The 14,529-nt window shown below is 38.8% G+C and overlaps 2 protein-coding genes and 1 non-coding gene across 3 annotated transcripts; 2 read left to right on the forward strand and 1 right to left on the reverse strand.

Annotated features, from left to right (window-relative positions):
• Nucleotides 1-6,051: 6,051 nt before the first annotated feature.
• On the forward strand, nucleotides 6,052-9,146 carry LOC145464041 (ras-related protein Rab-3A-like). Its single transcript, XM_081447859.1, has 2 exons — nucleotides 6,052-6,379; nucleotides 7,532-9,146. The coding sequence occupies exons 1-2, from the start codon at nucleotides 6,060-6,062 to the stop codon at nucleotides 7,842-7,844; spliced, it is 633 nt and encodes a 210-aa protein (XP_081303985.1). The 5' UTR covers nucleotides 6,052-6,059; the 3' UTR covers nucleotides 7,845-9,146.
• Nucleotides 8,229-8,302, forward strand: Trnaa-agc (transfer RNA alanine (anticodon AGC)). The gene has a single exon. It is a non-coding gene; the product is annotated as a tRNA-Ala (tRNA).
• A 1,517-nt stretch (nucleotides 9,147-10,663) lies between the features above and the next one.
• On the reverse strand, nucleotides 10,664-14,502 carry LOC145464007 (uncharacterized). The gene has a single exon (XM_081447811.1). The coding sequence runs from the start codon at nucleotides 13,319-13,321 to the stop codon at nucleotides 10,664-10,666; it is 2,658 nt and encodes an 885-aa protein (XP_081303937.1). The 5' UTR covers nucleotides 13,322-14,502.
• Nucleotides 14,503-14,529: the final 27 nt, after the last annotated feature.

Here is a 14,529-nt window from a genome sequence, read left to right on the forward strand (position 1 = left end):
ACGAGCACCACCATCCATTTTATATGGGAGTCACCCCCGGGGGGATTGCTCGTAATTTCCATTGAACACCGTCGTAAATAGAGAGTTGCACCACATTGCGTTTTTAAAACCTTTTGTGTTTCTTTAACGGAGGAAAATAACTCTAAAGGTCAGATTTCCCTGATTTTTCTACGCTCATTGACCCCCCTATTGCTTTCAAATAATAACGTAAGGTTTCTTTGGGTGTAAATAAAGGTTGGGGACTATACATAACCCTGTGGTTGGGACTTGTCTATAAATACACAACTTTTAAAATATATAAGCTCCTCGTAGAAAGTTTAACGAGCTTTGGAAATCGTGAGGGAGTTGACACGATGGAAAAGAATAGTTCCCTCTTTTCCAATTAGAAAATCTGTAAACGTCTCTAGCCATCAAAAACGTCTAGGTGTTGAAGGAACTTGTAATGAAGAAACAGGTCGAAGCGGTGCCCATTTTTGAGTTATTTTTTTGTAAAAAAAATACCTCTTAGTCGGCGCGTCGGGTATGTTATGGACGGGTCAATGGGTGAGTGAGTGAGTGAGTGAGTGAGTGAGTGAGTGAGTGAGTGAGAGATGTATGTATGTCACACCAATCAGATTGGATCTACTATGAACAGCCAATCAAATTCCTTGTTGTAAAGGTAAATGGTGCGTGAGAAACACAAGGTATGTATAAACACAAGGACTTTGGTAATTGAAAAATAAAGAGAGACGTGTATGTTGCCGTTTCTTGATTTTTAGTCCGGTTTGGAGGGGAGTGTGACAGTTACATACGTACATTGGGTTGTTTTAGAGTGCATAATTTTCAGTGTAATGGTGGCTAGTTATGAACGAGATGAGTCTTGAGTTTTTAAGCAGTTCATGAGTAGTAGGCAAATGGCACGAGATAATTTTATTTTTAATTACAAAGGGTAACTCGATACTTTTGTTTTTCACAAGGAGTTAATTCAATTAGAGGTCACGAATCGTCGGTTCTAGTTCTTAGGACATGTTTTAGAGGAGACGAGACTATTTAGATTTGAAGCAGTTCTAACGTTTACAATAGTAAGTGCAGGTAACGATTGTTTTGCTCTTATTGCATGCAAATATAACGAGATATTTTTATTTTTTAGTTACAATGGGTAATTTGACACTCTTGTTTTTCACAAGGTAGTAAATTCAATTAGAGCTGACGAATCGTCGCTACTTGTTCCTACGAGATGTTTGCTATTTTTAGTTTCAAATGGTAACTCGACACTTTTGTTTTTCATATGGGAGTAAATTCAATTAGAGCTGACAAACAAAAAAGAAAATTTCATTTCTAGAGTGCTTTTACGTCTCTGCAGTAGCAGTTTAATATTTTTATTTGATGGGCATTTTATGACATTCTTTTCAGTCCGATATTTTTTAAGGTAAAAAGTATGACAACTGTTCAAATGTTCTTTGAAGACTGTGTGGCACCAAGTTAAAGTGCAATTGAATTAAATCAGACTTTCAACGTGTCAGAGAGGTTTTTTCTCTTTCTTTAAATTTTCGGTGAAGTAGTGTTGTTGCGTTGTGTTGTGTAAAAAGGGTAAACTTACTACTCGTATAAAATGCGAAAAGTTCTCTTAACTTGAGTATTTTTGAGCAAAAATTCCTCTTGGGGGCTGGAAGGGCTCCCGAGGGCGTACTCCCAGAAAAATTGGTTGGGGGTGTGCGGCCCGCTTCCCAAAACCCTCACCGTATTTATGACCAAAATCTGCGATATTCCTTACCCTATTTATGACCTGACCAAAAATTCGAAACCCTATTTACGACCTGACCCTAAAATCAAAATCCTGTTTCAGACCTGCGTTACAATTAACTCCCTAGTTCAAACCAATGTTAAATTACCGTAAACATATAAATTTGTGAAGGGTTTTTGTTGATTTTCTTTTCGATAATGATGAAAAAGTGGCTTCTTCTTAAAACATACCCATATCAAGGCTAAAGGGCAAAAACCGTACCCTATTTATGACCAAAATGGCCAAAATCAGCTAAAATCGATACCCTATTTATGACCAAAACGGCTGAAAAACCATACCCTTCGGGTCCGCACAGACCTATATAGCCCATATAAGGGAGTCCCCCCCCGGGGGAAGGGCTACGTGATCGGTGAGTGAGGGAGTTATGCATGTGCGCGTGTCAGACCAATCACAGTGTGGGTTGTATCAAAGAACGAATAAAATTGCCAGTTAGAAAATAAGATGGTATCTACATTAATCTGGAGACGTGTCAGATTACTGTAGTTCGTTCAGTCAAACATTTTATGGCTTACTATTTAGTTATCTTACCATTACCGATGTAACATCGTATGTAGATCATAAACTCCCAGTTTCTTTCTTGCTGTACATCGCAACCAAAAAAATTTGTCAAATCAACCAAATCATTACTGTAAACAGTTCCATTAATGCTCCTATCTCCGAGACTTATAGTTCACAAAAAAATAACTCTTGCACGCCTTGCGTGCCTATGTTTACTGTAGTTAGACAGACAAGGCATATTTCTATCTGATAGTTTGCCCCAAAAAGACGGGTGATTAACATTGATAACACACAAACTCTAACTTGTGATTTGAGAAACAACATTTTCCTGTTGTCTGTCTGTCCATGTCAATCACGATCTCTCTTTCCAGCTGTATAATTGGGTCACCCCGTTAATACGGCCACTTAATTCTGACCCGAATTAACAAAAGCTCAGTCTGTTATTATTTTATTTGAAGAACCCCTTTAATACGGCCACCCCGACAAGCTTGGTCAGTAAAGACTCTGTTATATGGCTTTCGGGAAAAATGTTCTTGTAGGACACAGTGGGTAGTCCCGAAAGGGCAAGATAGCACCATCTTGCCCGCCTGGGTGGCCAATCATAGCGCAGGATTTGGTTCATCTTGCTCGCTCATGGAGCGAGCCATGTAAAAAAAAACGACATCTAGCAAGTTATAGTAAAAGTTCTTGCCTCAGCCAAGTACATGACGGCTAAAATGATCGGTTCCACATGTGATATGTTACTCTGAAAACCAGGTAGAGTTCATCCATAATGAAGTTCTCTGAAGCGATCTTGAACTGTTACTGTTTTTGCAACAGTTTGGTCCAAACGTTCCGTTCCCACTGCATCTGGAAAAAAAAATAGAAGGCATAATTAAGTGACATATTCCATCTATGAATGTATGCTCTCAGTTTTAGAATACTCATAAGTGTTTTAATAGTTCACGTCATTTCGCGGCAACGCTAAAACTAGTTGATAGCAACATTCAAAAGTTTAGTACCTGTCCATATTGTGATTGAACATCAGCAGCAAGGATTTTTGAAAGTTGTAACTGAATGTTCCTCTCACTCCAACTGCAACTGACAGGACTGGACCTGTTTTAAAGTGAAGAAGAACTGCATTATTTACACGAACCTGAGCATTTCAACATTTCATAAAGTGTTAAAACCACGGGGGATGTTAACATGTTAGCAAATATATGTCATTTTTAAAGCTGCTCTGGCAATTAACTCTTGCAATCACCTCAAATGAAAGGGTGGATATGGGGTGGATATGTAGAAGGAGGAGTATAAGCAGCACCTCTCAAGTGCGTAAAGGAGCTACGTCACGGTTTGCGCATATTGAAAAGTTTAGCCTCAATTTTTCAAATTCGTCGTTTGTAATCCGTGTTAATCTTCTCCATCCTTAGCCATCCTTGTTCCTTTATGGTTTATCATTATCTCTTTGGTGTTTTTCTATCTTATTAAACTGTTATTTTCAGGTTTCCTACCATTTAAAGGTAATTTTGTATGTGGCCAAAATAACTCAAAATACCGTGACTGAGCCCCTTAAAATATAGTAAATAAAGGAGACCTGTATTTCTGTCATGTATTTTCAGTAATGTATTTTCACACCTTGATAATCTATTGACTTTCAGTAATGTATTCCTGCGTAATGTATTTTTGTTCTCCGTCTAGTGGTAACCAGCTCAAAAACCAATGGCTACCCTGTTTACCACGGCACCACATATTTTTTTTTTATTCTTTCCATAGCCATATGCATCGTATATGTCTATTTTCATATTCATTTTATAAAACTGATACAAATTAATTCTGTAAATAGAGCGCAGTAAAAGTTGATTGATTGCTTTACTGATTGTAGAATTCGTCAGTGACCACTTCTATATTTTGTTGTTAATACAACTAAAGAACAAAACATCATGCATAGATACCTGCAGCTGACAGTTTGTGCTGAATCTCTTCAAGTATTGACAGAGAACAGACAAACAGGGAACTTGTGCGAGACATTCGTGCTCCATCTTCACAAAATTTACTTTGACTGTCGAATTCCCTTCAGCTAAATTCTTCAATTCCAACCAAACCAGTCAAACGCATTCGTCAGAAAGAAAATAAACGAGAAAAAAGGATAATGCAACCGTTATACTTCTTCTTCACCCATAACATACGCTACTCTTGTAGTCAAACTATAATGCGACGTAAATTCATTGGAAAATTCTATAAGAAAATGTAGTTTAATGTCTACAGGGACTTCAACGAAACATGGTTAACAATCTGCCGACTGATTTAAATAGAATTGAAGTCGGACAGGAGCCCTTTCAAATAAATGAAAAATTGAACCAAAGGATTAAGTAAGTACTTTCTACTAATCTTTCATAGATGCCACCATCAAAAAGCTTACGTTTCAACTTGAGAAGACTCGTAACGAAACAAACTTCCACTTCTTCAAAGTTAAATATGCATATGATTGCCGCCATCATTCGTGTTCTTGTAAAGCAACATTGACTCCGCGCCCTGCTGTTTAATCCTTGTAAGCATTGCCATGAAGGTGACATATGGAAGATGTTTCATGCGTTGATTCTGACAACGTTGACTTGCCAGCTTTCTTTGCCTCAGACGAACCAGAGAACGATGTTTACTGTCTGTTTAGCAACTTCGCCATGCTTTTTCTTCGTGTAAAGGTGACTTGTAGAAGAATGAATACTAATGTGATATTGATTTGCAATTCAAATCCTGGCCTCCGTGTGACTTCAAAAAGGCGAAGGAATTTGAAAACGGAGTTCATTTCTCCGGTTACGCCTACCGTCCACACTAATCCGTCACAAAACCCGAGCTTTTCGAGAACACTCTTCAAACCGGAGTTATTTGAAAACGCCAGGTTTTCGTTTTCGTGTGGACACAAACATTTCAAAAATGGAGATTTTCAAAATCGATGGCGACACGATAATCATGTGATCTCTTTGACCGAGTTTTCTTCAAGCACAAACCCAAAATTACCGGTGATTGCTGTGTTTTGATTTTAAATTCCTCCGGCGTAGTGTGCATGGAAAACATTTGATGCGTTTTCAAATTCCTCCAGCGTAGTGTGGACGAAAGTCGATTTCTTTCTTTTCAAAAGCAAATTTCGCTGACGACAGTGTTTTTTGGCGGCAGAAACAAAAAGGGAGACCTTTTTCAATAACTGATGCCGAAAGTTCTACAATCCACGACAAAAGTCCTTGGCACGGCTGGATCAGATAGCATGAAAATGTGTTGACAAGCTATTTTGGAAACAATAAGTAATGACATCACTGGAATAGGGAACCCCCTTCCTTCCCCCCCCCCCCCCCGACAATGTTGGAAACGAGCAATGAAGAATTCATCACTATAAACAACATTGAATTGGAGGGAGGGGGCCGAATTGATAAATTTCTCTTACAGATACTGCAAAAATGGGCGAGCGTGCCAAGACTTTTGTCGGGGATTGTAGGTATTTCGAGGCAAAAATCATTTATTATTTCAGTGAAATAATTACGGACTGCAGATTCTTCGAATTTTAAATATCTGACCTGTCTACTCCATTTCCAGGAGCACAGGTAAAAAAAAAAAAATTCTCAATGCGCTACCCGCCCCCCGTCACCCCCCCCCCCCTTCCCCCGTTCACCAATGATTGGGCTTTTGTAAGATATCATTATGAAAACATTTCGTTTTTCCACAGTTCCCGTTTTACAAATTCCTATTCCATGCCAGCACTTAGACCCCAGGACCCCGCCAACCGCGATGGTTACGCGACAGTTTGCGAATGGCTGCGGTATCGAAAAGTACCAGCTGGGTTGATTACTGCTTCAAAATCATCATCATTGGCGATTACAGAGTTGGAAAAACGTCTCTGCTATGCAAGTACACTGGTCGTGAATATCGCACACCAAGTTCCACCATTAGCGTGGATTTTCGCGTGAAAACTCTACAGAGAAACGAGAGAAGAATCAAACTTCAAATATGGGATATTGCCGGACAGGAGCGATTTCGTACCGCAGTAGCTGGTTATTATCGGGGAGCCTTGGGTGTCATCCTGGTGTATGATGTCACAAATAGACAGTCTTTTCAGAATATTGGATACTGGTAAGCTGAACGTAATGAAAGATGAAACGAGCTCACAAATTTGTTTAAACTTAAGTGCAAGTCTGTCACAAGTGAGTCACGGGTGAAGAAGTTTCGAATCCTGCTAGTTTTAGTTTCGAACTGATGATCAGTGGCGTTTAACCGCTCGTGTTTCCGTGAAACTCTGAAATGTTCCGCGGAGAAAGTTTAATGCTAAAATTTCCCGTCTTTACCTGGGTTAGTCATCCATCCATTCATTGTCAATGACACTTGTGTTAACAGTTATAAAGCCGGATGTGGCTATTTCAGTGGTTTAACTCTAAAAACCTCCTCCTTATTTACTTTCGATGATAATAGAATACAGTGCACTCTTTTCATAATAGTTTTGATAAGCATTTGTCATGTTTTAATGGTCTCCAGAGACCATTAAAATAAATTTATGATTGAGTTTTCTGCATGTCAAAGGTGTCAAAGACGTCTGAGTGGTTTGGTGAAAGAGATTGATTCAATTAAGACACTAGACAGGGTTTCTTTTAACCGTGAATGCAGAGACGCACTGGGAAATCAATTCATGATTGAGCATCCACCTTTATGCATGATTAGTTTTTAATGAGTAATAATCAAACACCAATGGCTCCATCAGTTCCAAGCTCTGAACGTTTGTCATATTTATTTTGAAAAAATGTTGCAAATGCCCCACTGTGGGGCTATCGTATTTGCACAAATCCCCACTGTGGAGCTTCAGGCCTGGTGGAGCTTGTGGGACAAAGTAAGATGGGGGGTCTGGTGGGAATCATTGGGGGTCATGCAAAAAATATTGCTTCAAAGGTCAGGCAGCAGCTGAAAATATATAATACAAAATTAATTTTCATGACTTACCCCACCTCCCCAATCAGAAGGGTGGGGAGTTTCAACTCAAAAACTCAAAAATCTTATCACAAATTAAGCTTGTTGTCCTGATTCTTGGAAATGCATGTTTTACGTAGTACAGGTATACTTCAAATCACAGTTCTCATAATGGTTTTTCACACTTCATGGACCACAAAAATGTTCATTCATGGAGTGAAGAGATAACCTTGCACATCCTTTAGGAATTTCTGAAGACCTTTCTTGGGGTGGGCATAGTAAAACCACCCATTGACAAGAATCCTTTATTGCACTTCACGTTTGCAGGCATGAAGAAATGAGGAAATTCTGTGAAACACATGCTAAAGGAATCCTTATAGGTAACAGATGTCACTTGTCACATTTAAGAGAAGTACAACCAGAGGAAGGGAAAAATCTTGCAGAACACCTTCAGATGCCTTTCTATGAAACTAGTACAGAGAAAAACATCAATATAAATGAATGCTTTGACGAGCTAGTGGATAGTCTTCTTGAGGAAATAGAAAGAGGGCAGCAGATGAAAGAGTTAAATACACTACTGCTTCCAGCAAGTGGTCAAGAAGACAGGGCTGTAGAGGCATGTTCATGTAAATTGCTGTGACTGAATAATTATGAAGATTGTACATAATTATTTTTGTATTTGGTTAAGGAAATTTAAGGGTTAACAGTCAAGGAATATAATGTACTAGTAATTATCTAACATAAATAATTGTGTTAATAGTCTCGGTGTAATGCTCAGTACAGGGCTCTGTATTGACTCCTCAGCAGGATCTCTGTATATTCTATCCAAACATGGTTTCAATATTAGAAAGATAATCTGAGGGCTCCCAGGGACAATTGCTTAAATTGTCCAGCAAGTACAAGGGTCAATCATTTCTTCAATTCATTTCTCAACTGCACTTCATAAAAACATTTCTTTCATTCATCATTCCTTTGTTTCACGGGAACATATTAGTCCAACAAACTGATCTGCTCTCAACTGCGTGGTTTCATAGCTCAGTTGGTAAGAGCACTGCACTAGCATCGCAGAGGTCATGGGTTTGAATCCCATTGAAGTCACTTTAATTTTTCAGGTAAATACACAGAACAATTGCTTAAATTGTCCAGCAAGTGTGGGGATCAATCATTTCTGCAATTCATTTCTCAACTGCACTTCACAAAAACATTTCTTTCATTCATCATTCCTTTCATGGGAAAACATGGGTCCAACAAACTGACCTGCTCTTGACTAGTAAGTTAAGTTTTTATTTAACGAGAGAAACACAAAATAGTATGTACATACTAATAGACTACTGGCCCTCTTACAGGATAATAAATATACTAGAATTAAGATTTGCAGGGATTAAAGTTACTAAAAATCTATAAAACTATGTACAACTATGTACAACTATGTAGCTTCATAGCCCAGTTCGTAAAAGCATTACACTGGCATCACAGAGGTCATGGGTTAGAATCCTGTTGAAGTCACCTGAATTTTTCAGGTGAATATACAGGACAATTGCTTAAATTGTCCAGCAACTGCGAGGATCAATCATTTCTTCAATTCAGTATTTCCAACAAGATTGCTTAACCGTTTATACAAAATTAGCTGAATCAATTGTGAAGTGTCTGTGCTATCTCATAATCAACAACTTAACCAACTTCGTTTCTTCTCTGACCTATCCCAGAGTCTTATATTTTAGGTGGTGATGGCGACCCATAGAATAGCCTTGTTTATCACCAGGTAACCTTCATCTTTCACTGTGTAAAGGAGGGTGTGAGTATGAGTAACAAGGTCACAAGGTAACAGAGTAACCAGGGTAACAAGGTAACAGAGTAACAAGGTAAACAGGGTAACTAGGTAGAAAGGTAACGGAGTAACAAGGTTATGAGATAACTAGGTAACAGAATAATGAGGTAAAAGGGTAGCAAGGCAACAGAGTAACAAGGTAACATCGCAACAACATAACAAAGTAACACCGCAACAAGATGACATGGAAACAAGATAACAAAGCAACAGGGTTACAAGGTAACGGGAAAACATGGTTGCAAAGTAATAAGGAAACGGATGCACAGCGTCCGCACTCTGGACATTGTGCAGAGCATTGTTTAGGTTGGAAGGGTTGATTATGTTGCTGCTTGCTTGCCTTGCTAGCTCCAAAGCAAGAAAAATACTTCACTCCCTATAGATTTGTAGGATCAATTGCTGCAGCTGGGCAAACCACCTTATGTAATTTTGTAAATAGATTTACCTTAATTTGAAACATTTACCGCCGTCATGAAAACCATGCTACATAACTTAGTTCAGTTCCGCAAATTATGCGAAACTTTGGATAAAAGTAAAAAAATAAAAATTTGAAAAGGAAGATGAGAGGAAACAATCACTTCCGGTTGTTGTGGCTAAAGAACGTGTCATGCTTAACTGCTATTAGTTAAATTATTCTGGAGGTGTTCCAACTTAACCGCCACCCTAAGGCACCATCAGTCATTTTCATGTGCATCACCATGTTGTTATTAAGTTGTATCTGTTACCTCCATTCTCATCTAATCTGTAATCTATTTAGAAAATTAGTTAACTTTGCTGGGCAGGATACTTAATTGCACACAAGGATCACAACAAGTGACAACTAAGGCAGGACGAGGGTGTATTTAAAAGGTCGCGTTCATCTACACTTTGTTTGCATTCTGGGAGTATGTTCTAATCTTCTGACTTACTCTTGTGCATTTCTCAAAAGACCCAAAAACTACTCCAGGCCCAAAAACTATCCCACTACAGAGCCCCACCACCACCCCTAAAAAAAAAAAAGAAAAAACAGTTCTGGGAATTATATGCTGCAGGTTGCTGCTCAGTATTTGGTGGATAAATGGGAAAATTTATGCCCTGATCATGTCAACATTTACTATACTGCTTGTTTAGATGACCATGAACAATTTTCAGGCCACATGAAATGCTTAGTGGAGGGACCTTTGAAATGACATGTTGTGTGAATACTTGACATGACTTCAATCGCAGCACAAGTGGAACTATTGGCAGTCCTCTAATGCATGTCTCATTGAAAAGACACCATGCTTTTGTGAGTGACAACCAAAAGCAGGCTTTTACTCTATTTCCAACCAAATATGTGAGGAAATTTTTCTCTTTGAAATCCAGACAAGGGATGTGCCAAACCCCCTAACTGAGATTCTAAATAGGACAGACATAATTGTTCATCCTCTTGCAAGTTCATAAAAGAATAATCTAACATAATCAGAGCTATACATAAAACCTACTGTACTAATAAAAACATTTTTGTTCAAATGGAAAAAGGTGATTATAAACTATTTTGTTGAACTAATTTTAATTAGTGCTTGATGAAGGACATTTTAACCTTGGAAAATAGTTTTGGGAAAAGTTGAGAAAAGTGCACCTCACTATTACTGCATGAACACCCACTGCTTTTTTTAGTGGGACTGGAGAATTCCTTTTAGCATTTTAACAAACAGCTTTCTTAAGTACTCAACATCTTCCTCTGTCTCATCAAAATCTTGGGATTCATCATCATCTGCTGTGGGCAGGGGCTCAAATTCTGCTCCTGACTTAAACACCAGCTCGTGTTGTCCCCAGTCATAGGCCTTGTTGAGTAAGTTGCAGCTGGGTATAAAAAAAGATGACAGCCTTTTCTCTGTGAGGCAGTCTTCAATGTAGTCATAAATAAGTTTTGCCCAAAAAATGGCTTGATCCTGAGAGTTGTTCTGAAGATCCACACCAAGTTCTCTGTTACAAGACTTGTTCACCAATGAAAACAGTGCATTTTTTAGGAAATAAGAGGTAATGATTTTATCTGCATGGATATCATTATCCATAGGTTCAATTAACTCAGCTTCAACCTCTTCTCCCTCTTCACTCTCTGGGATGCACTTCCACTCTTTTCTAGACAAGCCCTCTTCAGGACAATCTATCACTTCTTCGTCATTTTCAGTCAAACATTCCATTTGTGGTTCAGAAAATGTGTCTGTAGATGTCTGCACCTTTGTTTTGGGTGCAATTTGTGGACATACAGATGGATTCCTGATTGCCTTTGCAAGAATGTAACCCCGGCAAACTTGCTCTGGGAGGGACTTGAACATCTCAGTTTCAGCAAGAGAAAATGAAAGGCGAAAGTGCTTTTCTTGGCTTTCAAAAAACTTGTCATTGTGCAGAGCAAACACAACATGTATCCCATTTTCTTTCATCTTTGGTGTTAAAAGTGCTGTCTTAGAGACATTTGGTGGCCAGAAATTGGGGAAAAAAAGTGCTGGGACAAGATCTACAGAAATGAGCATATCTTTGAAGAAGTATCCATGCCACCTGATGCGAATTGTGGTTGCATTTGCACTCTTTACACACAAACTTACTGGTGAAAGTGCTGGCACGCCTTCCCAAATGTCCTTTTCTAAAAAGGCACTATTAAGTGCCTCTGTGAAATCCTCCATCAATTTTGCAGATCGCAAACTTTTGTCTTTGTCCACATACTGTGAAACTTCATGGTCGGGGAGACAAATCCCAGGTTTGAGTTGCAGTTGGCCAAACATTGGAGGACTGGAATCCACTACTGGATCCAAAAAAAGATTTGATAGTTCCACCATTGTACACAGGAGATCAAACTCATTTGGGAACCCACACTTAGTTCCCTCGCTTAAACTACCAGAGAGTCTAGGCTCAAAAGAAAAAAGTGGGCAGTTTTTGTTTACTTTCACGGATACCTGTTCAATAAGTTGGTTCACAGCTTCTTCAACTCGCTTTACTTCATCCAATTCTGGTAGCATTCCAATGACAGGAGAACTAAGTACCTTGTGAAGTGTTTTATTCTGGTCATCCTTCATAACGAAGTCCTCTGAAGGCATACTATTAACTTCTTCTTGCTCAAAAACTTCAAATTCATCTTTCAGAGGAAAACAATCTGGCATGTTGCCTACAAATTTGCTTGGGCTTTTCTTAAAGGATTGGAAATAGCGGTTAAAGAGTTCTATTAGTTCTACATATCCAAAACACATGGCCAATTGAAGTGGAGTTCTTCCAGAGTCATCTGGTGCATCAACCAGAGATGGCTCACGTAGATCATTTAAAAGATATTCAAGAACTGTTGGATTGTTGTAGAAAACAGTATAGTGAAATATGGTTGCACCTTGATTGTCTCGAATATCAGTCAGGCAATCCCCATCAATCATTTCTTTGACATTTGTTACATTTCTCCAGTAGCAGGATAAATGTAAAGGTGCCTCGCCATTTCTATCTTTAACGTTTATATTTGCACCCTGACTAATAAGATATTGCAGGATGGAGCTCTGTCGCATTTCAGAGACGATGTAATGTACAACTGTGCATCCAAAGATGTCTTGGCAATTCACATGATATCCTTCTTCTATGAAACACTTTACAACTTTTACATGCCTGTATTTCTCTTCTTCATTGCAATCTAAGTTGCAGTCTGTGAAACGCATCATATGCAAAGGTGTCATTCCTAAGCAGTTCTGCTGGTTTACTGAGAGTCCGGATCTGATAAGAAATTGTATAGTTTCCAAGCTAACACCATACTCTACCGCCCGGTGTAGCAGGGTTTCACCTCTTGAGGACAGCGCAGTGGTTAGATCAACCCCCAGATCAACAAGAACTTGAAGTGTCTCTATAGCATAAGGTTGAAACAGCTGGACTTGGCCAAGTAGCTCGTATGTGCCATTATGCATGCGGTCACATTTTTGAAGTGAAAATCCCCAGTCTACAAAAGCCTTGCAGGCTTTCTTGTTAGAAAGCGCTAAAGCTTCTTCAAATGGCAGCTGTCCATAACAGTTTCTAATCAGCATATCCGCACCATATTTCAACAAAACGTGCACCATTTGGTAGGAGTCTTCATTCAAGTGGTTAACGTAGTGTATGGGTGTCGTCTCCCTACGATCCTTCTCATTGGGGTCTGCTCCATGCTTCAGCAAGCTCTCCACTGTGTTCACGTCACCACGTCGCACTGCACGGTGAAGAGGAAATTCCTCAGCCCCCGAGCTCGAGGTGGCATCCTCGCATGTAACTACAAAGCTATTATTCCTTTTGATGAATCGAACCGCGCCTTCTCTTTGACTGACAATCATTATTCTCAGACTATGAACGACTTAAAACCGCCTAAGGTTTCACTTTTGTAGAGAAAGTACTAACAATACCTCAGTTTATAACCGCTCTGAAATCTGAGACGAACAATCCACTTCCTGGTTGTCCGCCATATTTGAATTCAGAACGAGTGTCTGTTTCGGCGGTTTTGGCGCGGCATCCTGGGCGCGGTAGATTTCGCGCACAAGTTTAAAAAGATTATGCAATTTTATCGCGGGCTCAATGTTGATAAAAAGTTTTCTCTAATAAAGCATCGTAAAATGGTTTGATTTCGCGGACCTGAACGGTTTTCAATCAAGAATGAGCGAAAAGCCGAAAAGAGGAAGGAAAATTTGCTATAAGCTATAGAAATGTCGCTTTTTATCTACAGTATGCGAGACTGCATGGATGAGTTATGGAAAAACAGCCTTGGTTGCTTTGGAAATAGCTGTGGGTAACTACAAGCTTATTTATAGGTGGAGCGATTGAAAGATGGTTAGCAAGCGATTTTGAATATTAATATCAGAAACCAACAATCCAGCAGCTGTGCTCAGAGGGCTTACACTCTAGATCTAATGTCATAATAACTTGTTTGTACCAACTCTGATAAGTTTTGTGACCAAGATTATCAAATGATGATGATGATGATGATAATGATTCAATAGTAATTTTAATATACAAAAGGAGTTACTTTTTTTTTTCAAAAAAAAAAAGAAAATCTGAGTCTTTTCACACATTCTTTAAAAAAAGCTCTAAATGTTTCTTAGACTTATTAGTTAACATAGAAGAAGAAGAAAAGGAAGTCATGGTTGTAGTATTCGTCAAAACAAATACCCAGTTCAAAATGGTGAATACAACTACCATGATTCCTCGCAGACACATCTCACAGAGGGAATGGGACACTGAGAGTCGAAAGTAATCAGGCAATTACTTTGGTTTTTGTTTTCGTTTTGGTTTTACTTTGGCTAGAGATTGGCTGAGTAGTCTAATTGGTAAGTAACTGGTTTGGTTTCGTTTTTACGACACTCAATTCAAAACTGCTCTTAGGACAATTTGTGTTGCTTTTCCAATTATGTAACAAGGCAACCAATCAGAAAAATAAATTTGTTTTCTAAACAAGCATAAAAATAGAACTCAAATCCCAGTGTAAGCAAATTCCATTGTACACTGCTGTATAAACTGTGTAATATTTTAACCTTTGCTCTACCCTGGA

Source organism: Orbicella franksi, chromosome 12 (genome assembly GCF_964199315.1).
Source record: "Orbicella franksi chromosome 12, jaOrbFran1.1, whole genome shotgun sequence".
Taxonomy (NCBI): domain Eukaryota; kingdom Metazoa; phylum Cnidaria; class Anthozoa; order Scleractinia; family Merulinidae; genus Orbicella; species Orbicella franksi.

Excerpts from the sequence above, each read along its gene's own strand:
- LOC145464041 (XM_081447859.1), top strand. The coding sequence starts at position 6,060 with ATGGCTGCGGTATCGAAAAGTACCAGCTGGGTTGATTACTGCTTCAAA. Across the intron at positions 6,380-7,531 it reads TTTCAGAATATTGGATACTG|GCATGAAGAAATGAGGAAAT; the intron begins GTAAGCTGAACG and ends TCACGTTTGCAG.
- LOC145464007 (XM_081447811.1), bottom strand. The coding sequence starts at position 13,321 with ATGATTGTCAGTCAAAGAGAAGGCGCGGTTCGATTCATCAAAAGGAAT.